Source organism: Chlamydotis macqueenii, chromosome 4, assembly GCF_036417535.1.
Source record: "Chlamydotis macqueenii isolate bChlMac1 chromosome 4, bChlMac1.mat, whole genome shotgun sequence".
In the NCBI taxonomy this organism is placed as follows: Eukaryota; Metazoa; Chordata; class Aves; order Otidiformes; family Otididae; genus Chlamydotis; species Chlamydotis macqueenii.
In genome coordinates this window covers 81612584-81637557 of record NC_141559.1, presented here as the reverse complement: position 1 = coordinate 81637557, position 24974 = coordinate 81612584, and the positions used below count along the sequence as shown (strand labels likewise).

Genomic DNA, 24974 nt, shown 5'->3' with positions numbered 1-24974 from the left:
CTCGTAGCTCCCGTCTCGGAGGACGGAGAGCGGCCCGCCGCGGCTGAGCGGGAGCGGGGAGGTGGGAGCCGCTGGGAGCGGAGCGGGACGTCGCGCGTCTCTGTGTCCGGATGGGATGTTCCCGGGGGCACAAGGGGTGCTCACGCTCCTCAGACACTGGAGAACAAGCACCACAAGGCCGCCACGGCGGCCGGAGGGCTGGACGAGACGTCTGTGTTTGAGTTCTCGCCGCGGTCCACAGCTCAGACGCCCACGGATGCCTCCAGAGCTGCTGGAGATGTCCCAGGGCTGACTGAGAAAGACAGGGGCTTTCCGTCAGCCCCACGCCGCTCCGAGACCTCCCAACACTCGCGTAGGTGACCGAATTGCTCCCAAGCCAGGCTCAGGCCTGAGGGATTTCCAAGCGAGGACACGGTGGGGAAGAGAAGACCCAGGTGGAGACGCCAGCCACGCTCCCGGAGCCAGGCGCAGCTTGGAGCAGCCACACCTCCCGCTGCGGCATCTCCCCGGGGTTCCCCCAGCTCCGGGGCTCAGAGGCTGCCACCTCCCAGAGAGACCCCTGCTGCGCTGGGGCCGCCAGGCTGGGAAAGGGAAAGGGTTCAGGGAGCCGCCGTCCGGGCTGCAGGGAGGTGCGGGACGTCCACCCGCCGGCATCCCGACGCTGGGCTGGAGAACAGGGCTGCTTCCCCGGCACGAACCCTTCGTGCAGCTGAAGGAGTGGAAAATACAAGCAGTTGAAATGCTTCAACCCCTCGATTTCCCCTCGGGCCAGGTTTAAGGTCCCAGGCCCCTCAGCGACACGAGACTTTTGTCGCAGTTCACCACAAGCACCGTGGCTCTCCTCCACCTCCGCTTGGTCTCCTAAAGATGCGATTTCCTCAGCTGCCAGAGTATAAAAGGCTGATGTGAGGGAAGAGGTGAAATTCGAGGGGCAGAAAGATCAGGAAAGGATGCAAGTGCTAAGATCACCGTGAATGTGTCCGGCTCAACACACTTCCAGGCTCCAGGCCTTACTTAATTCCCGTCTGCCAACGTTTAAAGCCTGCAGCTGAGAGGCGAGAGGCGTCTGGGCGCTGCAGAGCTGGGAATATTCGAAATATCCAAGCGCCAGCCGGGTACGGTCCTGGGCAAGCCGGCTCGGGGCGGCCCCGCGGGCGCAGGGGGCTGGACCGGCTGATTTTCGGAGGCCCCTTCCCACCTCCACCGCTCTGACTCTGCCCACAGAGCTGCCACGAAGGGCATCAGCTGAGACGTGTGCCTCCACCCCACCCCGTTCACCACCCAAACCCACACCCGGGACCCCCTCACCACCTCATCCCCGGGTGAGGCCTGGGGGGCCTGGGGGGGGGGGCGGCTCCTGCGGGCCGCGGCCCAGCTCCCCCGGGGGACCCGGGAACCCTCGGGGCCCGCAGCCACGGCGCCTGGTGCTCGGCTGGAGGGGGAGCGCGCCCCCAAACACCCGACGGACCCCCCCAGCCCCGGAGGGAACCCCGGCACCGCCATGGCGGCCCCGGCCGGCAGCCACGTGACCCCGCTCAGCGTCACATGACCGCATCACGTGGCGCCGGGACACGACGCCGCCGCCGCCGCCCCCTGCCGGCCGCCCGCCCGCCCTCCCGCCGCCTCTCCCCTCTCGGCTGCCGTAGGGCCGGAAGTGCGTCACCACCGTCAGGTAGCCGGAAGCGACGGGGGCGGCCTGGGCGGAGGGGCTGGCGGGCGGCAGGGCCACAACCGGCGGCGGGCGCCGGGCCCCGGTGAGTGCGGGCGGGGGGGGGCAGCCCCCTTCCCTCTCCCCTCTCCCGCCCCCTCCCCCGCGCCGCCCCCTCCGCAGGGTGAGGAGGAGGAGGGGGCGGCGGCGGCAGCACGGGCGCATGCGCGGAGCCCCCCCACCCCGTGTGTCTGTATTTTTTTATCCCTGTCGGTATTTTTTTATCCGTATCGGTATTTTTTATCCGTATCGGTAATTTTTTTATCTATATGGGTGCAGCCGCACGGGGAAGTAGCGGGGCCCGGGTTCCCGGCGGTACCGGCTGCCGGGCCTGGCGGCCGCTCCGCCCCGGGGCTGGCCGGGCCCTTCATCCCGGCGGGGGCTTAAAACTGAAGGGGGGGAAAAAAAGCACAAACAGAGGGAAAAAGTGGTGTTTTTTCACTCTGACGTCATAATCCGTTAGGGGGAGAAAAAAAAAAAATCCATTCGTGTTATTTTTCTCTTCAGCCCGGGTGCGGGCGTTGACTGCACGTTTTTGACCAAAACGAGCAGGTTTGCCCCCAGAATTTCACCGCCGGGATCACCGGGTTCCTCCCGCGGAGCGAGGCGACGCCGCCGGCCCCGCCGCTGTCGGTGGCGGAGGGGGGGACAGCCGTGGCTGCCGAACTCTTCCGTCCTTTCCCCAGAGGCACCGACAGCACGGGCGGCGTTTCGGGGTGCCCCCCTCCCTTTCACAGAGCCGCCCCTCCGAGGCGGGTGGGATCCCCCCCGGGAACGTTCTTTGCCAGGTGTTCGGCTCCCGCTCGGTTGCGCTCTTGGCCGAGAGCTCGGCTGGAAGCGCGGCTTTCTGACTGGTTTTTTTTTTTGGAGTCGCTGGAAGTGAAGTTCCTGGAGAGGCTTGCCCAGAGGTGGGAAGGGGTTTGGCTGTGGTGGAACGAGGAGGTGGGAGGAGGAAGGAAGGCTGATTACTCGGGGTAAGAGGAAGAGTGGAAAATCAAGGAGAGGTGTGGGTTGAGTTGGAAGAGAAACGTCGCAGAAACTTCGAAGATCACAAAGATTTAGGCTGGGGGTGGGTGAAAGCCGTGGCCAAAAGGCCGCTTGGACCAAACCTGTTGAAGTATCCCAGCCCAGCCTGACCTCGCTTCCCTGCGCGTGATCCCCTCTTTTTTTTTTTTTTTGCTGGATTTGGAGCGAGGAAGGAGAGAAATATTCTCTTTACTGAATAGCTTCCCAAACGCGTCACGGCTTAACGCTGAATGGCGTGGCCGGTGTTCTTGGCAGCAGCACGCGACGTTCGCCTTGCGTGTGCGAACGCTGTGACTTCGATTCTCTTGCCTTTGAAGTGGGGCTGTGGTCGCCGAGAGGGGTGTTTCTGGTGGCAGCGGGGCGCTGCGTTTCGTAGGTAGCATCACCTCCCACGAGCGAACGGGACTTGTTTTAAATAAAGGGCGTGTCTCTCTGTAGCGCTTGCTCGTTTCGTCAAGAACAGAAAAATGAGTAGAGGACGTGAAAAGCGGAGCCGGATGAGAAAGTCTCTGGGAAAGCCTAGGTCGTACAAACCTCCTCTTGTCCCAGGTCAGCTCTGCGGCTCGAGCCAGCCCCTCTGAGTGTCCCCCAGGACGAGCTCTGCGAGGTGCTGGAGGAGGAGGTGGCGGCGGCGGGGCTGGAGCCTCCTCCCCTCACCACGGCGCGGATCCGAGCCTCGCCCGCTTCGCTGCTGCCCGTCTCCCGCGTCGCTTCGCTTTGGCCGGTTCAGGCTGAACCTCGCAGCCAGCGGAGCCACGAATTACATTTTCATTGAACGTTTCTGTGTGCTCAACAGGAGAGCTTTGAAATTCAGCTCCTGCTTGCTGCTGCCGCCGGCTTCGCGAGGCCTGGGCCGTGCCGCAGCGCCACAGCTCTTGGCTCGGGTCTCGCTGTCCAGGTTTTGAGGGGGCTTTTCCTTTCCCCTGCTCACAAGACGCTCAGGGAGGGGTAGAGTCTCTCCTGCCTGTCGTGATTTGACTTGGAGCCCCCTTTTCCCCACTCAGATTCCTTTTTTCACCTCTCCCGCTGGGGCAGCCGAGAGGGTTACTGCTCCCGCAGCTTCTCACCCACCAGCTGACTGGCCGCTGCCCCCGAGCGTCCGTTTTGGTGCTGCAAGGCTGAGTTCGCCTGCGCCACTGGGACGTTTTGGTCTGGCCCTGACGGAGAGGGATGCGCGTAAAAGGGTTTATTTCCCCGGCGTGGGGGAGCGCAGAAGCTGATCTGCATCGCTGCTGCCGCGCCTCTTGCCGGGCTTCGGCTTTCCTGGTTGCTCGTCGCCCCGTGGCAATGAAAGCACGAGGGGTTTAAAAGAATTTGAAAACGTTTAGTGCATCTTTGGGGTTGGCCGCGCGTGGTGTGATAAGGGTGTGTTATGCAGAGCGCTGGCCTGGTGCTTTTATTTTTTTCTTTTTTTCTTTCGTCGGCATCTGAATCATCGTAAACAGGCTCCGTTTGGCAGGCTGGCAGCGCGGCTGAACCCCTGACAGCTTCCTCATCCTCACCCTCTGTGCCGTGGCTCGTTTGGGCAGGAGTTAGGAAGGCGCCTGGCGTTTTTAATCCTTCTGTACCCTAAAACTCTGGGAAGCTCTCCCAAGTGCGAAGCGTAACGCTCTATTCCCTCTGATTCTCAACTCGGGATGTGGCATCTCTTAATGATTTGTGTAAATTCTGCCTTACTTTCCCCCAGCTTTGTTCTAGGGCTGCATTTCTCCTTTCGGCTAATCTTGATCTGCAGGCTGTGGGCCAGCTTTTACTCCGTGAGCTGGTTTTGCGGAGGCTTTGCTCCGCGTGCCGTCCGCAGGCGCGGAGAGCGGCGTGGCGCCCCGGCGATTCCGACAGCTGCTGGCGTGGCGGTTGGTGTTCCAGACTGCGGTGGCTGAAGTCGCAGAACGCTCTGGTTGAACGCGTGAAGCCTCTTTGAAGCTGCAGCTCTTACCGCAAAAATACGTTTTCGTTGTTTAGAATGACAGAAAAGCAGTTTGGGTCTTAAAAATGCAAGAGAGTTGGCTTTTTTTTTTTTCCTTAATTCTCAGAGTCTGTGCCAGGTTACTTGTAGCTGCTGAGCAGCAGGTCGTACCTGACTGTCGCGCACCCCGGCGTCGCGTATGTCGGGTCACCTGGGTGCTTGTCTTGATGGGGTGCCTCATGGCTTCGCAGGGAACCGCTGGCATCGCCTCGCTTTCGGTAGCGTAAAGGATAAATTAAAAAAGTGCTTCGTGTTAGGTGGAAGCCACTCATTCTTCGTCTGCCCTTTTTTCAGTACCTGGAAGCAATTCTGACCCCAGTAAGTTGTGAGCCATGGCTACAGTGCTAATATGTCGAAGATTTCCGAGGCTGAGCAGGGTGACTGCGTTTTCGACTACAGCCAAGCTCAAGGCCGAGAGCGGAAGCGGTGAAAGTGAGCAGAAAAAGGAAGAGAACCCAGAAGCAGCCAACACCGGAACCGAATCTGCGGCTACAATCCAGTTGCTGAATCCGCTGGACTACAGAGTGTTGTACAACCCATCCGCCTATGCCAAAAGCAGAGCTGCCTCCCAGCACGCTGCTGGGAACGGCGGCCGGGCTCTTGGCGACGCTTTCGCCGGCCTTGGCGCCGCGCGGGTTCAGCCCGCGCTCGGTACCACCTCTCCTCGGGCTTTGCCGCCCCTCGGAAGTGCCCAGCCAAAGCCCGAGTCCAAACCGCTCCTCCAGCAGTCCGTCTGTGCGACACAAGCCGGGGAGGAGGCAGAAAAGGGAGGAACGGAGACGCATGACTCCAAGGAGGACCCTCGCGTGTTTCAGAAGGGGCGGCCTGAATACAGATCTCTCAGCTTTGACAAGTCTGAGCCGATAGAAACCCTCCCTTTAGAAGAAGGTCTTGCGATTTTACGCAGCGTGGCCGTACGTAAGGGCGGCCAGAGCCCAGGAGCTATCACAGACCATTTTCACAGGCTGAGTCGTTTGCCGGTGGAACAACACGCGGCGCTGGTGTCCGAGCCCGGGTTTAATGAGCTGTGTCGCTGTGCTGTCCGAAACATCGGGCTGTTCGACACTTCGGACCTCGTCGACGTTTTAAAAGCTTGCGTCCGTTTGGTTGTTCCGCCCGCCCACCCTCTGCTGAACGCGTGCGAGAAGGAATTCTGCCGGCGGGCGTGGGACATGAACCTGGACCAGCTGCTGCTGGTGGCCGATTGCTGGCGCTGTCTGGAGCGTAACGTGCCTTCCTACCTGAGCATTTTGTTCAGCTATGCCAACGCGCACTGGAAAGACCTCACTCTGCCCCGCTTTGTTCAGCTCGTTTATATCATCGGTGAAGGCCGGAGGTCGCCCGCGGACTTGTCGCAGAAGGTGGAGAGCATGATTTTGAAATACTTGGACTCCTTCACCTTGGAGGAGGTGGGCGCTGTCTGCTTAGGGCTCTTCAAGTCCCTCAGCGGTATCTCTGACCACGTCATGAGAAGAATTGCCGACAGGGTTTCCCTGCAGATGGAAGACATGAGCACCTACGCTTTGGTGAACGTGCTCAAAATGCTCCGCTACACTCGCATGGACCACTTACCCCTCCTGAAGGAACTTGGGAAGGTTATTCCCGCTCGGATTCCGACGACAAACATCCAGGGCATCATGCACGTCACTCTGACCTGTTCGTCCCTACACTACTTCGACGAAGGCGTCATGGCTGCCGTAGCCAGGGCTTTGCCTTCTAAGGTGACTTACTGCCGAAGCAAAGACGCTGCCAAGTTCTTGTGGTCGTTTGGGTGCCTGGACTACGAACCTCCGAACGAGGAAGAGTTTTACTCCAGCCTGATAGAGCAAATGCATCGAAAACTCCATGAATTTGGGAAGTTTCCAGAGCATCTCCTGACTGGTTTGCTTGGCCTGGCGTTCGTCAAACGCTTCCCAGAGGAGCTGATAGACTATGCTTTGAGCGATGACTTTGTCCGGAAGACGAGGGGTAGTAAATACGAGCTCAAAAAGGACCTGTTCACCCTTAGCGAGAGCGTCGAAATTGAGTGCCCGAGCTACCAAGGCAGCCGCCTTCCGCCTCAACTTTCTCAAGAGTTGACCGAGATGATTTTGAATTTTGCCGAGCAAGAAATCTATGTTAGGCCTGAAATTGTGGAAGCCGTGTCTCTTCTTGGGAACATGTTAGGTGGCCCCGAGTACGTGAAGAACCACATGATCCTACCTCACACGAGATCCAGTGACCTGGAGGTTCGTTTATCCGTGGACGGGCGTCCCATCCCTTTCAACTTAAAAAACCCAGTTGCAGATAAGAAACTGGAAGACATTGGAGTTAGTCTAACGGACGATTTAATGACTCAGCTTCTAAAAGGGAGATCGAACAGCCGGTCTCCCGTGGAAGCGGAAGATGAAGCCCCTCCGGGAGGGGAAGCAGCACGAACCCCACGCGCGGGGGATCGCGCTGCGCTTTCGGGTGGAGCTCTCCTTGCAGATGCCGGATCGCAAGCTGAGCCTGAACTGGGGTGCTGGCGTGAAGCCCCCCCGTCTCTTTCGCTGAATCGGCAGCCTCGCGGGGTGAAGCTGGCTATTCAGGTGTCCAACCGAAACCACTACTGCTTCTGCTCCAAGCGGCTCCTGGGGCTGCACCGTTTGAAACGGCGGCAGCTACGGCAGCTGGGGTACGTGGTGGTCGAGCTTCCCTTCTGGGAATGGTTCCCTCTGCTCAAACGCACGCGTTTGGAGAAACTCAGCTACCTCCATTACAAAGTGTTCGACCCGGCGCTGCTTAACGGGGCTGGCTAGCCCGCCGTCCGCGGCCTCCCGGCTGCGTCTCGCTTTCTGATTGCTGAACAAAACGGTCTCTCGGCCTTGGTTAAGTTTTCGGCAAGGTGCTGTGTGCTGGGGCTGCCTGGCTGTGTTAGCTGATTGTGTTCTGCTCCTTTTGTACATAGATCCTCAGATGCTTCCGTGACAAATAAAAACTACTGTTCTATTCATTTTTCTCCGTGATTATTTTTTTTTTTCTCCGCCCTGAGTGAAAGCGGATGGATTTGGTGACTCCGTGAGAGCGGAACAGTGATATTTGGGGGAGAATTGAGATGGTTCTTAGTCATGAAGCTGGCCTGAGTGCCAGGAACACACATCGGTGTTTCCTTGCTGTTTCCATCACCGCTGAGCTGCGGCTGGTGGGCACGCTGTCTGCCTTTCTCCTTGAGGAGCTGTGCAGGAGCAGGACAGAGTGTGAAAGCCGAGTGGCGAGATGGAAGCTGGAGCTGAGAGTTGGGCTGCTCTGACCCTGAGGCATTAATTTCATGCTCAGCTCTCAGCGATGCCAGGCAGAGGGGATCCTGTGTTCCAGCTCATTTTTAGCTGCTGCTTTGAAATACCTGGGCTCTCTCTCCCTCAGATTCTCAGCGTTACGGAGTTCAGCGCCCACTGTGCACATTCCTTACTGCAGCAGCTCCTTAGTTGCACGTAGGACACCAGGCTGGCTCCAGAAAGCCTGGTTTTAACTGACTTGTCCAAGACCACGGAGGATCTTTGCTGGCACGGAAAAGGACGGAGTACGGTCCTTCAGGTCTGTGTTTCACCGCCTCAGTCGAAAGATCTTTGTTCGCCTGAGGGAAGGCGCGCGCCCAAGAGAGGTGGCGCAGTTGTGTGCCATCCTGGTGGCACTGGGTGGTCTTTGAGTCCTTCGTGACCTTGGGGTCGTCTGTTGTGCCAGGTAACGACTTCAGCAATGCAGTTTTCTGCGTGCTGTATTTTTAAAGTGTTCGTAGATTTAGAAGCTCTGTGTCACAAGCGCCTGGATCGTCACTAGATTTAGGACGCAGCCTCAGTAACGGCCTTAGGCTCGGAAGAAGCCGTGAACCTGTCCTGGGGAGCAGCTTGCACCCCGGCGTGAGGCAGCGCTGCGAAGAGGAGGTTGCGTGGCTGCAACGTCCCCAGGAGAATTCGGCATTCGCCGTAGGGCCAAGCTGATTCACCGGGCAACAGGTTCAAAATGAAGCAAAAGCAGCCGTTCTGTCACGCAGCCTGTAGTTAAACTGGCAATGTTACTCCCACAAGGCGTGGGTGCCGAAAGTCAGACCAGTTCAAAAGCCTGTTTGAACATTTCCTCGCTGTACCGGGAGCCTCTCAGGCTCAGAAAGCCTGGAAAGGAGAATTGGAGGAGCGTCGGTTTGTGCGTGCCCTGGTCCTGTGTTCCCCGCTGAGGAGCAGGAATTGCTCCTGACGGCTGTCACACCAAATATTGGGCTGGAAGGCGTGCTCCTCTGGCCCACCACAGCTCTTTTTAGGTCAAGCGTTGGCGCTGCAGCCTTCAAGCTCTGCTCTCTGCGGGCTTGGCTTCCGTGGTGTTGATGTTTCTACGTGGGATTTGTACCGTGGATACGGCGTTTCTCGTTTCAGGCTGTTGCGCTTGATCGCACGCAGACCGGATTCCTCCCGCACGCTTAGCGGGCAGGTGAAGCGAGCTCCTTAACGCTCCGCGTTCCGCGGCCGGACCCGCGTGCCTCCGGAAGGCCAATTTCCTTTTGGCTGAACTAACAGCTTCATTAAAGGGCTGCTTGTTCTTGAAGGAAGCAGCGAGTTCCTCGTTTGCGAGGTTGCCCGAGGCAGTGACATATTAAAACGAAGGTTAAGCTAAGGTTAAAACTCTCACCTCGCAGATAATTTCGTTCTTCAAAAGGATCTGATATAACCAATTCAAGAAGGTGCGTCCGCTTGAGTTTCTTTAATGAACATGGTCAGAAGAATCAGCTGTCAAATGCCCTCTGCTCTCTTGGAGCTATTAAACACCGATTATTAATAATTGTGTTTAATCTTAGCTTACATCTGAGGCTCCCGAAGCCCTTGGGAAGCATTTCTCGGTGCGGTGTTAGTGCTGGCTGGTGTTACCTTCGTCCCAGGAGGCCCCGTCCGAGCTTGTCGCGTTGGGTGTTGTCCGGGAGCACGGGCAGGTCCTGTCTCACGCCGCTGGAGGCGGTGGCAAACGGGCAGGGGGGCAAAACACGCGGTTCAAGGCCGCGGGGTGGGAACGGGCACCGTCTAATTGCTCTTCTCTCCATAGGTGAGACACTTTTTAGTAAAATAACCGTTTTCTCTGATGTTTCTCCAGGGGTTCACTAATTAACGTATTTCTTTCTCTTGATCCCATCTCTCCACCAGGATCATTTGGGTGGCCTCGCCTCCCGGGCTCAGATCTAAGCTGCATTTTAGGAACTACTGAGCTTGTGATTCCTACAGGCTCCAAACCACGAGATCCTTTCAGTCTTCGCTGATATTCACGTTCTTTATTTTCTTTTTTTTTTTTTTTTTTTTTCCTTTTCCAAGCTGAATCTGATGCTCGGAAAGTGAGCTCTCTCCAGCTGCCAAGATGGTCATAAACGTCTGCCTCCCGCAGTTCAAGCCAAGAATTCACTGCAACAAGGTAAAACAACGACGCGCGGGGGTTTCGGGGAGCTGGGGGGCACGGAGGGGTTGTGTGGAAGCGGCGTGCTGGACTGCTTTGGGCTGGGGAGGGCTTGTTCGCTGCTCGTCTGGGGTAATTAGCGCTTCTGGAAGAGTGATTTTTGGCTGGCCACGCCAAGCTTCCCTGAAAAGACAAAGCAAAGGCAACTGACAGCAAACACCCGTGATTTTGTGTGGTCTGGGCGGTTGAGAAAGGGCTTTTAACGTGGAGGGGCTGCGCAGGTCCACTGGTGGTGGAAGCGTTGAGGACAAGGCAGGTCAAATGCAGATTTTTTTTTTTTTTTGCGGTCTGCAAAGCTGAGGGCGTTTTTGTCAGTTAAAATCCTCTTCCAGTGATGTGGGAGGGTTGCGATTTGGGTAGATTTGCTCACAGCTCTCTCTTCCAAGCTCACCAGCCTCCTGTCGTTTCCCAGCAAGGAGGTTTTGTGAGCTGATCTTGGGAATCTGGGCTTCCGGATCCCCTTTCTCTCTTGTGCTTCGATCTTGAGAGGCTCACTGATGTGTGAGCGCTAAGAATCCCTGTCTGGGTATTTGGGATCTGCAGTTCACGTGAAGATAAAGTGGAGCTGAAGGCCCAGTACTTTGAAAAATCAGTATGGAGAGATTTTTTCAAGAAGGTACCCTTCAAAATCTGGTTTGTCCTGTCTGTGCTTTGGTCAGTCTGCTGGGTGGTGGCGGGACACCGTATAACCTCGTGCGGCCGCTCTGGTGTGGCGCACGCCGGGCGTTGGAGGGAAAAAGCCCTCATTTTGCAGGATCTCATAACGAGACGATGTTACATGCTTACAGGTGTGCGTGCTTTGAGTTGGGATTCCTTTTTCCCTGCAATATTGCAGCTTTCCCTTTGTCCAGTAGAATTTGCAGCTCTTGGCAAGGCTTGCGGAAGTTACTCCAGAAGCCCTCTACGTTTTCACTCAGCATCATGAGAATCTTAGAAACTAACTCAGTTTTAATGCAAAGCTGTTTTCTCCCCACCAACTCGTGCCCCAGAATCCAAGGCAGGCTTGGATTTGTAAATATTGTGCTGAGAAAGTAGCAGTGCAGGTGCGACCGTCCATCTGGGTGGTGTGGTGAGAGACCCAGCCCTGGTGCTGGTGTTCCGTGCGATCGTTGTGATCAGGAGGGTGAAGAGCGACCACATTAAGCAGGTGGGATAAATAAATATTCCTTGCTGTTATCTATTCGTTTAGCAAGTGTTGCAGACTTTTTAGGCTCCAGGGCTTCCAGGAAAGGGAAGAGCCAGTCCAGGAGCAGACCACAGGGTGGGACTGGATTTTCTGGGAGACACCGTGTGGGACCCGGCCTGGTTAGAGGTTCATCCCAGAGCAGGAGAAGGCTGTCGGCTACCGAACCTCCGGAGATTTCTCTGGGATCCTGTAACTGGGTGGTTCTGGGAACGTCTCCACGTGGCAGGATAAGCTGACATAGTGTTTCACCACTGTTGAAAGAGAGGAGACCCCCATCTCCCCCGCACAGACCTGCTCTGCTCCCAGCCACGCTCTCCCGCTTGGCGTGGTTCACTGACCCAGCCAAAACCACAAACGGGCCGTAATTTTCTGCTCCTTTAGCAAGAGAAATCGGCTCTGCAAACGGCTGGCCAGGTAACAGAGGGTGCAGAGAAGAGTGGATGGGGCCGTGTGGCAGGGGGAGGGTGGGAGTGGGTCTGCTCTCCTCAGCAGCAGGGATCTCCTGTGTTGTCTCAACTGCACGTGAAACCGCAACCTCGGTTCCCAGCCGATGAGAATCCTGAGAATCTACGTAAGCGCTTGGGAAATTAGTTTCCTTTTACTGCCTTCCTTCAGATTAAATCCAGTTTTCTCTTGAATCACAGATTTCTGCTGATGGTTACGAAGTGGAGAATCTGATCTCGGAAGACCTTGCCAGGAGAAACCGCGGTTTCCGCAGCGAATACTTTATCAAACCTCCAGTCCACGTCACCATCTCTTTTCCCTTCAACATTGAGATCTGCAGGATTAACATCGACATCTCGTCCGGGGGATACCAAACCTTCTCCGGCCTCGAAGTTTACACCTCTACCTCGTGCAATAAAACCTCTTGGCAGAGCCCTGAGGGTCAATTCTCAGGTCTGACCGGTCAGCCTGTGTCGGACAAAGACACTTTCACGCTGGTGGGCAAAGCTGTCTTAAAAAATCAAAGCAAAGTGACGTTCGGCCACAGAGGTTTCAAGCCCAGGCCTCCCTTCCATCAGATGGAAAATGTCTTCTCCTACCCTGGCTCTGCGTCTCAAGACCTCTGGAACAAAGGGCCCGCCTCGCTGAGCAACGTGTCGCACTTAAAAATCTGCATCACCCACGTGGCCGGAGGCGGCTTGCCTTGCATTAAGAGGTTGGAGGTGTGGGGACAGCCCGCCAAATCGTGCCCGCAGGAGGTCATCGAGGGTGTCTTTCAGGTGGCCTCCCAGTTCTTCGCCCAGGACGTCGGCAGCCTCAAGCCAGAGCTCTGGACGCCGATGGAGAGCGACTGCGTGCCCTTCGGCGCCAACGACAGCGAGCGGCAGACCCTCCGCAAGCTGGTGGACGTCGTCCAAGACATCCCCGAAGAATTCCTGGATCCCATCACTCTGGAGATCATGACTTTCCCCATGCTCCTGCCCTCCGGGAAGGTGATCGACCAAACCACCTTGGAAAAATGCAACCGGAGCGAGGCCTCTTGGGGCAGGGTGCCCAGCGATCCTTTCACGGGGGTGGCCTTCAGCCAGCACTCGCAGCCCCTACCTCACCCTACCCTGAAGGCCAGGATAGACCACTTCCTCCTACAGCACAGCATCCCCGGCACCAACCTGCTCGGGAGAGCCCACGCCTCCGAAACGCTCGCACCTTCTTCCCTGACGATGTCTTCTCTGAAAAGGAAAATGGACTGTATGGATCAGAGCTCCGTGCAGCCACCTTATTTTTCTTCTACAGACTTACTTGTCACGTCTACCTCAGAGAACAGTGCTAAAAAAATGAAACCTGACAGTGACTCGCATTTGATCCAGATGGACTGTTCGACAGGTACCGCGGCTCCCTAAGTCACCGGTGTTTCTGGGGCCGGGTTTTCAAGCCGGGAGGCTCCGGTACCCGTTCCCATCCTGCCTCTAGAAAGCTTTAAGGCCGTTGTATTTTGCTGTTGGTAGATGTCCTGGGAGTCAGGTCACCGTCTCGTTCGCCTCCCCTCTCCTCGGCACAGCCTGCCGTCCCTGGATGGTGTTTGATCCCGTTCCCTTTCATTTTTCCACGTCATTCCCATCGTGTTACCTCTACAGTCTGTTTCTGCTCAGATCACAGTGTTTCCCTTTTCGTTTATATTTCCTTTCTCCTCCTTGCTTTCAAGCCCCTGCCCATGTGGAGACGTTTTTCTCGCAGCGTGCCGGCTTGAAGTTTCTTTATCGTGAGCGGTTTATTATCCCAGACATCCAAAATGTTCTTGCATCCGCAAGAAAATGCGCAACAGCAGGAAAATAAGTGGCTGGCGGTGCGGTGGTGATGGCTCAGGGAGTCCTGGCTGGTGTGGATCTTACCACGAGGAGCGAGGCAGGGAGGAAAGCAGGAATGGGGCGCTAATCCTGCTCCCAAATCTCGCTGGCCAGGTCCTGCCAAGCTGGGCTCTCAGTGCAGCTGGTTCCCTGCGCGCACGGCGCGTCGTCGCACGGATTGCGTCCCCGGGCCGGGCTGGCTCCTTACCGTGGGGCTGCTTTTGCTGTGGCGGAGGCTTGAGCTCGGGGAGCGCCTCGCTGCGCAGCCTCCGGTCCGCGCCGACCTCGGTGCGGCAGCGCGAGGGCTGGGAGCAGACGGCAGCGAGGGGATTGCACGGAGCAGGGAGGAGAGGACGGCACAGGCTGGGAAGAGCCTTGCCCGGGGTTTGCAGCGAGTTAAAGCAGCAAACCAGGTCGAGATGTTAGACGAGGAGTGTGACTTGTGGCTGCAGGGGAAGGAAGTGAGCGCTGGTTTCCTTTCAGTCTTGCTTTTCTCTGAGATCTGGTAGCAGCACCGCTGGGCGTAAGCTGCAGGAGGTAGAAAAACAATCCAGACCCGCAACCCGGAGATAAATTCCCTGAAGAGCCGAGTGCTCTCACCCACCTCGGTCCCACAGCCAAGGCAGCGCCGTCAGCCCTGCGGATCCGGCGAGCGCTGGGAGCGGCAGCGTAGGATACTCCGTGTAGGTCCGTGCTTTAGAAAGCAAAGGTGATGTGTGGTTTGAATACCGAGGAGATTCACGCTTCTCTCCCCAAAATCCGTTTGTGGTTTATTCTCTCATACCTTCAGCTTCCAGTGCGTGGTGAAGAGCTTGGCTCGTGAGCAGCTGCTCCTCTTGACTCCACGCCGGATCTTTGGTGCAAATCCACGTCTGTTTTGCCACTTTTACTTTCTTGGCACAGGAATTCCTGAGGAACGTTGGAGCTGCTGTCAGCGCAGCTGTTGCGTGGCCGTAACCGTAGTGCGTACAGCAACTGCGTTACGGCTTTGGGTCTTAATCCCGCTGGGGGAGGAAGGTAAATTTAAGCTGGGAGGAGGGAGAGAGGCATTTTAGCTGTCTCAGTTTGAGGTGAGCGCGAAGAGAGCAGCAGCGTGTTGCAAGCAGGCTGGGCTGAGCGGGTGTAAATACGCGGCGCGCGGGTGGCGTGAGGGCTGTCTCTGGGCAGGTGAGGCGGGTTTTTGTGTATTCTCTCAACTGCAACACGTCAAACTGGGGCCCACAGCTTCAGGCCTGCTGGTACCTGGCTCCCCCATCGACTTTCTCTCAGAACTGCCCAAAAATGTCTTGAGGAAAAAGCTTAGGTGGTCATTTAATTTTGCACAAATTCTTTAAAGACTTAGTTGAAAATAATTGATGTTCGATGGTACCGCGATGAGTAGGAAGAAGTCAGGCTGCACGTTTCAGCTCTGCTCTTTCCGTCTAGAGCCCGTTCCATGTTTTGGCAGGAATCATTAGTTATTTTTATTGCAGAGACGTCTGACAGCTCCCGCTGGGGACGCGCCCCGGTTTCGCAGGAGCGGGGACTGCCCTGTGGGGTCCTGGGGCTCCCGGGGGAGCCGTGCCCGTACGTAAATAAAAGCGGAGCGCTCGGCCCAGGCAGGATTTCATCAGCCTTGATTGCCACAGCGAATGTGCAGCGCTGATCCGAAGGTCTTCCTCTGGGAGATGGATTTAACGGAATTAGTGATGCAGACACCGTTCTCCTAACGCGTAGTCTTAATTAACGCCTCCGGTATTGCACAGGGCAAGACGCTGCGGGGAAGGGTCCAGCCCCGTGCCTTTGGCTTTGTCGCTTGACTCGGAACCGGGACGGAGAGGGAAAAAATGACTCCCCCAGAGTTTCTTAGCGGTTTTAATTGTTCCCAGTTAGCTGCACGAAGCGAGCCTGGGAGCGCTGGGCTGCGACCTTCGGCAGAGCAGGCTGAGGGAGCTGCCTGGGGTTTCAGGGAGAAGCAGGTTTCTGGGTTATTCGGTGTTTTGTCCTTTTGCAGAGCTGCAGGTAGAAGCTGGCACCTGAGTGTTGGCACTGGGGCGTGACGTGAATGACAGGAATCCGTAGGACTTCTCCTCCTCAGGACCCAAAGCTGAGGCACTTTCATCCCCATCCTGGCACCTCGGTGGGGAAAAGAGCCCTCTCGCAAGTGGCAAGGCTCCTAAAATCCCAAAGGTTCAGAGGCAAAGCACCGTTTCTGTTGCGCGTTCTTTTTCCCGGCGTCCGCTTCCCCCAGCTTGTCCTTCTCTTTGCAGATCCGGTCTCTCACGAACAAAAACTGTCGGAGAGTTTGGACGCTGCCTTGAACTCGGCGCTCAGCTCGATGCCCTCGTTTACGGCCAAGCTGATGAAGAGCCAGCAGCAGGCGCAGGGCGAGGGAGGCTGCAGCAGCTCCTGGAGCGCCGGCACCGTCCTCGGTAAGCGACCAGCGCCTCTGGGTCACCTTTGGGAGCGAGAGAGGAGAGGAGAACTGGGACTGGGATAACAGGGGAGGGTTGTGCTGCTGCTCAGCATCTTTCTACACCTCTTCAGACCCCAAAATAGATACTCAGTATAAAACTGAGAAGGTTGTGTGCCCAGAATCCCGTGAGGTTTGAATATACGTAGGCCAGGCTGTTGAGTCCTCGCCATTTTCATCCCACCTGCTAGCTAGACGCACTAATCCAGCTGCGTACTCCTTCCCAAAATGATTTTTTTGGGATGCTGGGAAGCGCTAAACCTTCACGCGTCCCTCTGCGATCCGATTCCCCGACTGCTGGCTTGCTCCTTGTCTTCCCCTGAGCCAGGCAGTGCCTGCTCGTGGCGGGGAAGAGGGTTCAGAGGGCCCAGGCCACCCCGAGAAGGGGCCGGGGCTGCGCGGCTCGCAGCGGCCGTCTCTCTCTCCCCGAACAGCTTTTGCTGTCTCGCGGTGACATGAAGCTATTAAGCTTTTTCCCGTCCATTTTCAAATTGCTGCCGTTTAAGAGCTGACTGAGTAGCCCTCGGTAAATTGCGTGTGACAGGAATGCAAAGCGATACCTGAAGCGTTTCGCTGGGGAATCGGTGATTTTAATTCATGGGAAAAGCGGAAGGGAAAGGCCGATGTAGTCTCAGTGAAAGTGAAAAGCCCTTTCCAGTCATTTCTCCTCGATTAAAAGCCTGACGGTGCGAATGCTGACGCGATCCGGCCCCTTCTGAGCGCAGCCTGCCCCAGGAGCCAGACCGTTCCCTTTCCTTAGGGTCGCGGGAGAGAAACCGGGCCGCGGTCCTGAGCCGTGAGCGCCTACAGCTGCTGCTTCTCCACGGAAAGGAGGGGGCCCTCAGCTTGCAGGCAGGACTGGGCGCGTGAGGGGTGGCACGGCGCGGATTTGTCACCCCCCTGGCCCAGCCACTTCTCCTGTCGCCTTTGCAGAGCACGGCAGGAGCGGCCAGACCCAAGGCTGCGTTTCCTGCGGCAAAACTTTCTCCTCTTATTTCAAAACGGAGCCCGTTTACCAGCTTCCCTGCGGCCACCTCGTGTGTCGCCCCTGCTTGGCCGAGAAGCAGAAGCCTCCGTCGTCGCTGCTGTGCGGGAGCTGTAAGAGGTCGGCTGCCACGCACGACGTCAGGAGGGTTCACTTCTGAGCCCTCGCCTGCCGGGAGGACGAGAAGGAGGAGCCGCCGCTGTTCCCTGCGTCCGTATCGCTCCGTGGGAGGACGAAGGCCTTTGGGGAGAGCTCGCCGGCTGAGCGCCCGCCGTGGCGGAGAGGACTCGGTCTTCTTGTGCTTTACAGAGTAGTGGGGGGGTGGGGGGGTTTAGAACATCGCGCCAGAGCGACGCGATCCGAGGATAAGAAAAGCCATAGCTTCTTTAACGAGGAATATGTATTTATACGGAACTGACGCCCGCCTGTCCCACCCGCCCCCTCACCGCCGTCCCAGTGGCTCAGTGGTTTAGCGTTAGGTGCCTTTTGGACCGTGAGTTTAGCTTCCCCGTGAGTTCAGACCATTTCCATCCTTGACGAGCAGCCAGTCGGTCGTGGGCCGGGCGTTGACGACGTGCAGCTACCCGACTTCTCCCCTTCCTCCCCGCGGTGCCCGCGCCGCGCTGCAGGAGCGCGGCCTCCGTCCTCCTGGAGCCCGGCGAGTCGCGACGAGAGGCCGTGGCCAACGCGTGAGTAACCGGCGGCGATCGCACCCCGCTCGGATGAACTCGCGTCGAAAAGCCATCGCGTTACACCGAACGTCACTCTCGGTTTGTGTCGTGTGACTGGTCCAGCTCCCGTCTGGCTGATAGACATTTACGCCTTAATAAAACGATGTTGAAAGTCAGGTTCTCTTTCTGACTCGTCATTGGTGTCATTGTGACTCTTAATGACTTCGTGGAGTGAGTGTCTTTGCAGGGCAGGGGATGAATGGGCTGGGAAAAGCCGAGTCGGTCGACACAAAGGATCTGCAGACCCGTGGGTTTTAGCGGCGTTGTCACCGCAGCACGCGGACCGACGTGGCGTCGAGACTCAGATACCTGAACCCGAGGAGACCTGGTCTTCAAAGAGCCGTTCAGAAAAAAAAAAAAACAGAAGGAAAAATCACTCAGAATCGTTCCGTCTCCGGCGTGTCCTGGGCGTGCCGAGGGTACGGTGACAGCAGAGGGTTTTGTCACCTCCGTAACCCCCTGCTGTTGGCACTTAATTGGTAATTTCTCTCCGCGGAGCAGAGGCTGATGTTCTGTGCCAGTTTCTCTGGGGTAACGAGCCTCCGGCTGACTCAACTCACCTTTGCGTGTGACACCTTTTGTGCTCTCTTAAAAGGAATGAGCAACCCGTAACGTTCATCGCTTTCTGGTCACGGGCAGTGGCAGTCTCATCGAGGAACGGAAACGTGGCTTTGTATCGGCGCCCAGCTTCGTCTGCGCCGCTGAGAGTTGATAATCCAGCTCTGTAGCAAAAAATAGGAAGTTCCCTCGTCTTTAAATACTGAACAGGTAGAAAATAGGCAACAAAACCCCTGAAATCGCACAATTTAGAGGCAGCAAAAATCCTCCTAACTCTGTTTGCAGCGCGCCATCCCAGCGTGATTCAGCGCTCGCACCTCCTCCGCCCCGCGTCTCCGGGAGCGATCGCTGCCGAGGAGCTCCCCGGCCGCAGCCAGCCATCTTCTGTGGTGCTAACGAAGCCCGGTCGCCTCCGCCGAAGCCCAAAGCCGAGCATCTCTTCCTGCCCCAAGGTTTGTGGTGGTATCCCGCCGGCGGGCAGCGATTCGGGGTGGGAGCTGTCTCGCTGGGGTTGGAGGCGACTTCAGTCTCAAGGTTCCCTCAGATGAGCAAGCCTCAGGTGAGAGCTCATCTCCACCTCGTATCAGGTATCTCAGAGCCTTCATCCACCCCATTTCTCCTCCTCTTTACCCCCGAAAGACCCTTTGTCGGCTCTTTTCAACCCCTTCCTCCCCTCTTGCTGCTGCAGGGAGGGAGAAGGGGTGAATTTCCCTCCTCACCCACCTCTCGTTGCTTGGGGAAGGAGCCTGTGCCCTCAGCCGGGCGCGAGGCCTCCTGATCGTCCCCGTGCAAACAAGCCGGGCGCTGAAACCGCCGTGGGCAGCGGGGACCCTCTCTGCACCCCAAGAACATGGGCTTGGGGATGGGGGACTCTCATCACTACGACTTTGTGGGGTCTTCTGCCAGAACCCACAGCGGTTCCCCTCCAGCTCTCGTGCAGACGGGCAGACGCCACCGGCACATTTATTTCCCGGCGCCCAGCCTGTCTTCTCCTCGGGAGGTGGGGACTGGCCTTTGATGGAAGGCCTGAGCAATTTCCTCTAACGCTCTCCTTCAAGAGCTTTTAGGAGGCCAAATCCAGCCCTCGTCGGTCAGTAACGTCCCGCCGTGACGTCTGCATCCCAGCGGGATGGATTGGGACGGACAAGCGATAACAGCCGCGCCTCGGCGAATCTTGACGTTGGCCGCTCTTCCTTCTTCCAACGAGCGTCAAAGCTATTTTCCGGCGCATCGCGGCAGCGGAGGAGCCGTGACACGAAAAAACGAAGGTGCTGCGCTCAGCTGGGAGCTGCAGGATGCTCCCCTCCCCACCAGCCCCCGGCCATTAACCCCCATCAAGCCGGGAGTTCACGGCGACCGGCTGACAGGCTGGGGGAGAAGCGGTCGCCACGAAACGCCGCGACGACAGGTCCCTGCGAGGAGCGTTCGTTCGCCCGGACGAGAGGCGGGAGCGCTCCTTCGCCAGCCTGCCCTGCTCTCCATCGCCGGCGCGGGGGCAGCGTGTTTAAATCAAGTTTCTCCTGCGCTGCAGCCCCCGCCAGCCGTGGGCAAAGGCAGAAAAATGCAGAAAGCAGTGAAAATAAAATCCAGTTTTCCACACCGTACCTCATATCCTCTGAATTATTCTGATTAAACTTCGACCACGGGTGGGCTGCGGCGGAGCGCCGCGACCTCCAGCCCCTCTCCTGCCTCCAAAGGGGCTCTCAAAAACCGAACGCTAACGAAGCTCCCGCTGTTAATGAAGGATGGGAGGAGGGGATACAGTTGGGGTTTGCCCTGGCCGGGTGCAAGGGCGCGATCACCCAAGAACTGGGGAAAAAAAAAATAATCATCATTTCTGTGCATCAGTGATGTTTTAAAGCTATGGGTGTAACTGGGGGGTGGTTTTTGTGCAGAAACGCCCCGTTTCCCACCGTCCAGGTTATTCCCCGAAGGGAAAAGCGATGGGGAAGGGCACAACCGGCCGAACTCCGGGGCTAAGCCGCGTGAGGGGGCCGGGCGGTGGATTTGAGGGTGCTGCCCGCTCCCCACCCCGTGCCAGGCCTTTGGGGTTTTCCTCCGCCGGCCCGGTGACGGAGAGCAGGCAGCTGATGCCGCCGCCGCGCCCGCGTCACCCGCCTCGCGTGTCGTTAGGAGATCAGCGCTAACGAAGGGGGCTCCTCTGGGGCCCCGGGAAGAGCAGCGACGTGGCGGAGCAAAGCCGGCGCCGGGGACGCAGAGACGGGACCTCTCCCGTGGTGGCGGTTGGGGGGGAGGTTGGGGCGCGGTTTCCGGTAGCCCCAACGCATCGTGCGGGAGCTGGGTGGGGGTTGGGGGTCCCAGCATCACCCCGGGGCCGCGGCCGGGTACCAGCGAGCGTCACTGCCCAACAAGGCTGCTCCCAGCTGGGTCTGCCCGTGAAACCCCGGCATCCCACCACTCCCCCCATGACTCGCCCCAAATGACCCCAATATTTTCATCCCCCAAACCCCATTTTTCTGTTTTCTACCCTTTTTTTTTGTTGGTTTTTTTGCCTTCCCCTTCCCACCTCATCCTCCCCTTGATTCCCGTAAGTGATTCTGCGTTGCGGCTGTGGAGCCTCTGCAACTTGGAGGGAAAAAAAAAAAAAAAACACACACACCACCAAAAAAACCCACCACCGTTTTATTAACCTTCCTTGACTTTAAAGAGCATAATTACATTTTAATCTCATATTCCCGCGTTATCATTCCAGACACAGAGTCATTTGAATGCGGCTCATTCCCGGCTAATGTAATTTTACGATACAGTAATGAAGAGAGGGAGCATGAGCGCGTAGCACCCAATTTAGAGCTGACATTTGGGTTTCTTTTAAAGAAAAGTTTGTTTTTTTTTTTCCCAGGCGAGGGCTTTTTTTTTTTTTTTTTTGCGTCCTCCTCGGTCCTGCGACGCAAGCGGGTTCGGGCTCCCGCTGCGAGGGGTTTGGCCGGCGAGACGTGGCCACTGCTCATGGCGCTGGTCGTGAGCGCTGCCCACGGCTGCTGCCCCGCGCGGGTGATTCAGCGGCGCTGGCGGTGGGCATCCGGCGAATTTGGGAGCTCGCCGCTCGCCGGGAGGGTACCGTCACCCCTCTTGTGGGGCGGGGAAGGGAAATCACCCCCATTTTACCCATTAAAACCCAAGAGACCCCCCAAAAAACCAGGACCGTCGCCCCTCCAGGTTGATGCATCCCTCCCCAAATCCCAGGGCAGGACACAGGAGCAGGCTGGGACCCCCCAGCGCAGCCCCAAAATTGGCGCTTGCCCTCACCTCTGCGTGCCTCAGTTTCCCCACCCAGATGGCGAAGCGATGCCCCGGGGTTCGTGTCCCCCCCCAACACCCCTCGCTGCTGCCGCCGAAGCCCAGCGAGCCAAGCGAGCCCCAGGCTGATTTTTTTTTAGGGTTCTGTGCCTCAGCTCCCTACTTTTGATGAAGATGAGGTCAGGGTGGGCTGAAGGGTGGAAAAATCACCCCAGGAGGCCGGGCCACGGCTGGCAGCAGCCCCTCCACCCCCCCCATCCCAAAACGAGCCCCTCCTGACCGCTGTCAGCCAGCCCCAGCGCTCGGGGGGCAGCGGATGCGCGTTGGGCGCCTGATTCCCCGCTGCGTTGCAATTTCAGGTTGCCGGGGTCGCTCTCGGCGTCGCTGGAAAGCAGAGCTGCGACCGGCAGGAATATTCACAGCTGGATGGTGTGGAGAGATTTTTTTTTTTTTTTTTTTTTTTTTTTTTTTTTTTTTCCTGCCATTTGTCCCATATCTGACAACCCATTGGTGACACGAGCGTGCCGGGTCTCAGCACGGGTGGTCAATCCCAGACCCAATGGTGATTTTATTTTTTTTATTTATTTATTTTTCCCCGTTTTCTTTCTCCATCTGCTGTTGGTTTCTCTGCCTTCTGGTTTCTTGGCGAAAAAGAGGTGGGGGAGCGGTGGGTGGCACTGAGGGGGCCCTTTGGGCGCAGGCTGTGGCGGGGCCCTGCTCCACACCCCGGTGCGCTGTGGTCCCAGCGCTGCAGCCGAGCCCCCTGGTTTAGGTCCATCTTTGTGCCCCCCCACCCCCACCCCCCCCCAGAGTTCACCCCCTCCCAGCATCCCCTCCCAGCCCGGCATCCCTCCAAACCAACACTCCTCCCCAAACCAGTATCACTCCCAGCCCAGTGTCCCTCTCCAAACCTGCATCCCAGTCAGACCAGCATCTTCCAAACCAGCATCCCTCCCAAACCAGCATCCCTCCCAAACCAGCATCCCTCCCAAACCAGCATCCTCCAAACCAGCATCTTCCAAACCAGCATCCCTCCCAAACCGGCATCCCTCCCAAACCAGCATCCTTCCCAAACCGGCATCCTCCAGACCAGCATCTTCCAAACCAGCATCCTCCAAACCAGCATCCCTCTCAGAACCAACACCTTCTGACTGAGCACCCCCTCCCCAAACCAGCACCCTCCCAGTCCAGCACCCCTGCCCGTGAACTGGCCACTCTGGGGTGGCCCCCGTGCCCCTCGGAGCTGGGGGGCGGTGGGTGGGTGGGAGATTCACCAGCCCTGAGCGCTGCCGCTTGCGCTCCTGCACTGAATCATTTCAATTACAGATTTGCTTGGATGCCATTTGGGAAAAAAAAAAAAAAATTCTTACAAAAAAAAAAAAAACCACACAACAAAAAAAAACAACCCAGCCCTCTTCTTCCTCCTCCTCCTCCTCCCCTGGGAAGGGGCGACAGCGGCATAAATAGCGGCCGGCTCAGCACGGGGCCAGATGCACAGCCGGCTTCCCCTGGCACGCGCGGCGCGGCGGCCGGCACCCTCCACCATGGCAGAGCCTTCGCTGCCCCTCTCCTTCCTCTGCCTCCTGGCCCTGTCCTCCGCCTGCTACATCCAGAACTGCCCCCGCGGCGGCAAGCGGGCCCTGGCCGACACGGCCCTCCGGCAGGTACGGGACGGGGCGGTTCGGGTGCATGGGATGGGGCTTTTGGGGGGTTCTAGGAGGGCCGTGGGGTGCGGAGGGTCCCCGTCACCGGCGGGCACCCTTGGGTGCGCCCGAGCAGCGTGGTGGACCCCTTTTTTGGGAGGGCTGGGGGACATGCCCAAGGGCACGCGGTGGGGCGGTGGCGGAGGAACGGGTGACTCCCCAAAAGCGGTTGTCGCCTCAAGATGGGGACAGGGCTTGGCCGCAGCTGAGCGGCCCCGTGGAGGGACAGGGCACCCCGTGGTGGGGGGGCAGCAGGGGCGCCCCCAAAAAGTGGAGCCAGCGCCGCAGCACGGGGCCACGCTGCTGGAGGTGGGGACAAGACGGGGCACCCCGCGTCGGCGTGGCACCCCCGGGCCCGGCAAAGCGACGAGGGGGCTTCATTCCAACAAAACCGGGTGCAAAGCAGGGTGGACCCCCCACCCCTGCCCCATTTTTGGGGGGCGGTACGGGGGACTCAGGCAGCTCCTTCCCACAGTGCATGCCCTGCGGCCCCGGGAACAGAGGGAACTGCTTCGGCCCCGGCATCTGCTGCGGCGCGGAGCTGGGCTGCTACCTGGGCACGGCGGAGACGCGGCGTTGCGCCGAGGAAGACTACCTGCCTTCGCCCTGCCAGGCCGGCGGGCAGCCCTGCGGCTCGGGCGGCCGCTGCGCAGCGCCCGGCATCTGCTGCACCGCCGGTAACGGGGGGGGCGGGGTGCGGGGGGTCAGCGGGATGGGGAGTTCGGGGCGGCTCGGGACCGTTTGGGGTGGCAATGGCGTGAGCTCGGCTTCCGAAGGGGAAACCGAGGCACGGAGCGGCAGCGGTGTCCCCATTTGGGGATGATTTGGGGTTGGTTGGATTTAGACTGGGTGTGAGGAAGAGATTTTTTACGCTGAGGGTGGTGGGACACTGGCCCAGGTTGCCCAGAGAGGTGGCAGAAGCCCCATCCCTGGAAACATTCCAGACCGGGTCGGATGAGGCTCTGAGCAACCTGATCTGGTTGGAGATGTCCCTGCTCCTGTCATGGGGTTGGACTGGGTGGCCTTTGAAGGTCCCTTCCCACCCAAACCATGCCGTGATCCCACGATACGGACTGGGCTCAGAGCTCCTTCCCGGCCAAGCTCCCGGAGTCTCCCGGACGGTCTGGGAAAAGCCCAGCCAGCCCCGCTCCCCGCTCAACGGGAGGGAGGAAGCTGGAGCGCGAGCTCCACGGGCACCCCTGGCCACCACCGACCCCTTCCCCACCCGAAAACAAAACCCAGGCCGTCCTAAATAACCCACCCCGTCCCAAAACGTCGCTTTCCATCCAAGAAACCTGCGCGACGGACGCCGGCTGCCTGGGCGAGGGCGGCGACGGGGCTCAGGAGACGGAGGAGAAGAACCTGACGGTGCTGGACGGCTCGGCCGGAGATCTGCTCCTCAAGCTGATGCACTTGGCGAACCGGCAGCAGCAGCAGGGCAGACACCCCCTCCTCTGAGCTGGGGCGCAGGGCGTCCCACCCTGTCCCCGAACCGGCCCCGGTCCCCCCCCACCCAGCCCAGCCTTGTAAATAGGAAACCCAATAAAAGTCCTCGTGCACTGTGGTGGCTTCGTCCGGGACGTCGGGGACGGGTGACGGGGGGCTCCTGGGGACCCGCTCGAGGATGCTGGGGTGGGGGGAACTCCCCAACTTCTCCCCAAA

The 24974-nt window shown here is 58.3% G+C and overlaps 3 protein-coding genes across 3 annotated transcripts; all 3 read left to right on the top strand.

Annotated features, from left to right (window-relative positions):
* Positions 1–1683: 1683 nt before the first annotated feature.
* UBOX5 (U-box domain containing 5) lies at positions 1684–17909 on the top strand. Its single transcript, XM_086746141.1, has 5 exons — positions 1684–1754; positions 10013–10109; positions 11982–13164; positions 15875–16036; positions 17011–17909. The coding sequence occupies exons 2-5, from the start codon at positions 10056–10058 to the stop codon at positions 17220–17222; spliced, it is 1611 nt and encodes a 536-aa protein (XP_086602267.1). The 5' UTR covers positions 1684–1754; positions 10013–10055; the 3' UTR covers positions 17223–17909.
* Positions 1697–7674, top strand: FASTKD5 (FAST kinase domains 5). Its single transcript, XM_086746137.1, has 2 exons — positions 1697–1754; positions 4995–7674. The coding sequence occupies exon 2, from the start codon at positions 5033–5035 to the stop codon at positions 7478–7480; it is 2448 nt and encodes an 815-aa protein (XP_086602263.1). The 5' UTR covers positions 1697–1754; positions 4995–5032; the 3' UTR covers positions 7481–7674.
* A 5070-nt stretch (positions 17910–22979) lies between the features above and the next one.
* On the top strand, positions 22980–24876 carry LOC147601046 (vasotocin-neurophysin VT). Its single transcript, XM_086747122.1, has 3 exons — positions 22980–23273; positions 23788–23989; positions 24604–24876. Exons 1-3 carry the CDS (start codon positions 23100–23102, stop codon positions 24768–24770), a joined length of 543 nt encoding a protein of 180 aa, XP_086603248.1. The 5' UTR covers positions 22980–23099; the 3' UTR covers positions 24771–24876.
* Positions 24877–24974: the final 98 nt, after the last annotated feature.

Coding starts and splice junctions, on each gene's coding strand:
- LOC147601046 (XM_086747122.1), top strand. CDS start 23,100: ATGCACAGCCGGCTTCCCCTGGCACGCGCGGCGCGGCGGCCGGCACCC. Junction 23,274..23,787: donor CCGACACGGCCCTCCGGCAG/GTACGGGACGGG, acceptor TCCTTCCCACAG/TGCATGCCCTGCGGCCCCGG. Junction 23,990..24,603: donor CGGCATCTGCTGCACCGCCG/GTAACGGGGGGG, acceptor TTTCCATCCAAG/AAACCTGCGCGACGGACGCC.
- UBOX5 (XM_086746141.1), top strand. CDS start 10,056: ATGGTCATAAACGTCTGCCTCCCGCAGTTCAAGCCAAGAATTCACTGC. Junction 10,110..11,981: donor CAAGAATTCACTGCAACAAG/GTAAAACAACGA, acceptor CTTGAATCACAG/ATTTCTGCTGATGGTTACGA. Junction 13,165..15,874: donor CCAGATGGACTGTTCGACAG/GTACCGCGGCTC, acceptor TTCTCTTTGCAG/ATCCGGTCTCTCACGAACAA.
- FASTKD5 (XM_086746137.1), top strand. CDS start 5,033: ATGGCTACAGTGCTAATATGTCGAAGATTTCCGAGGCTGAGCAGGGTG.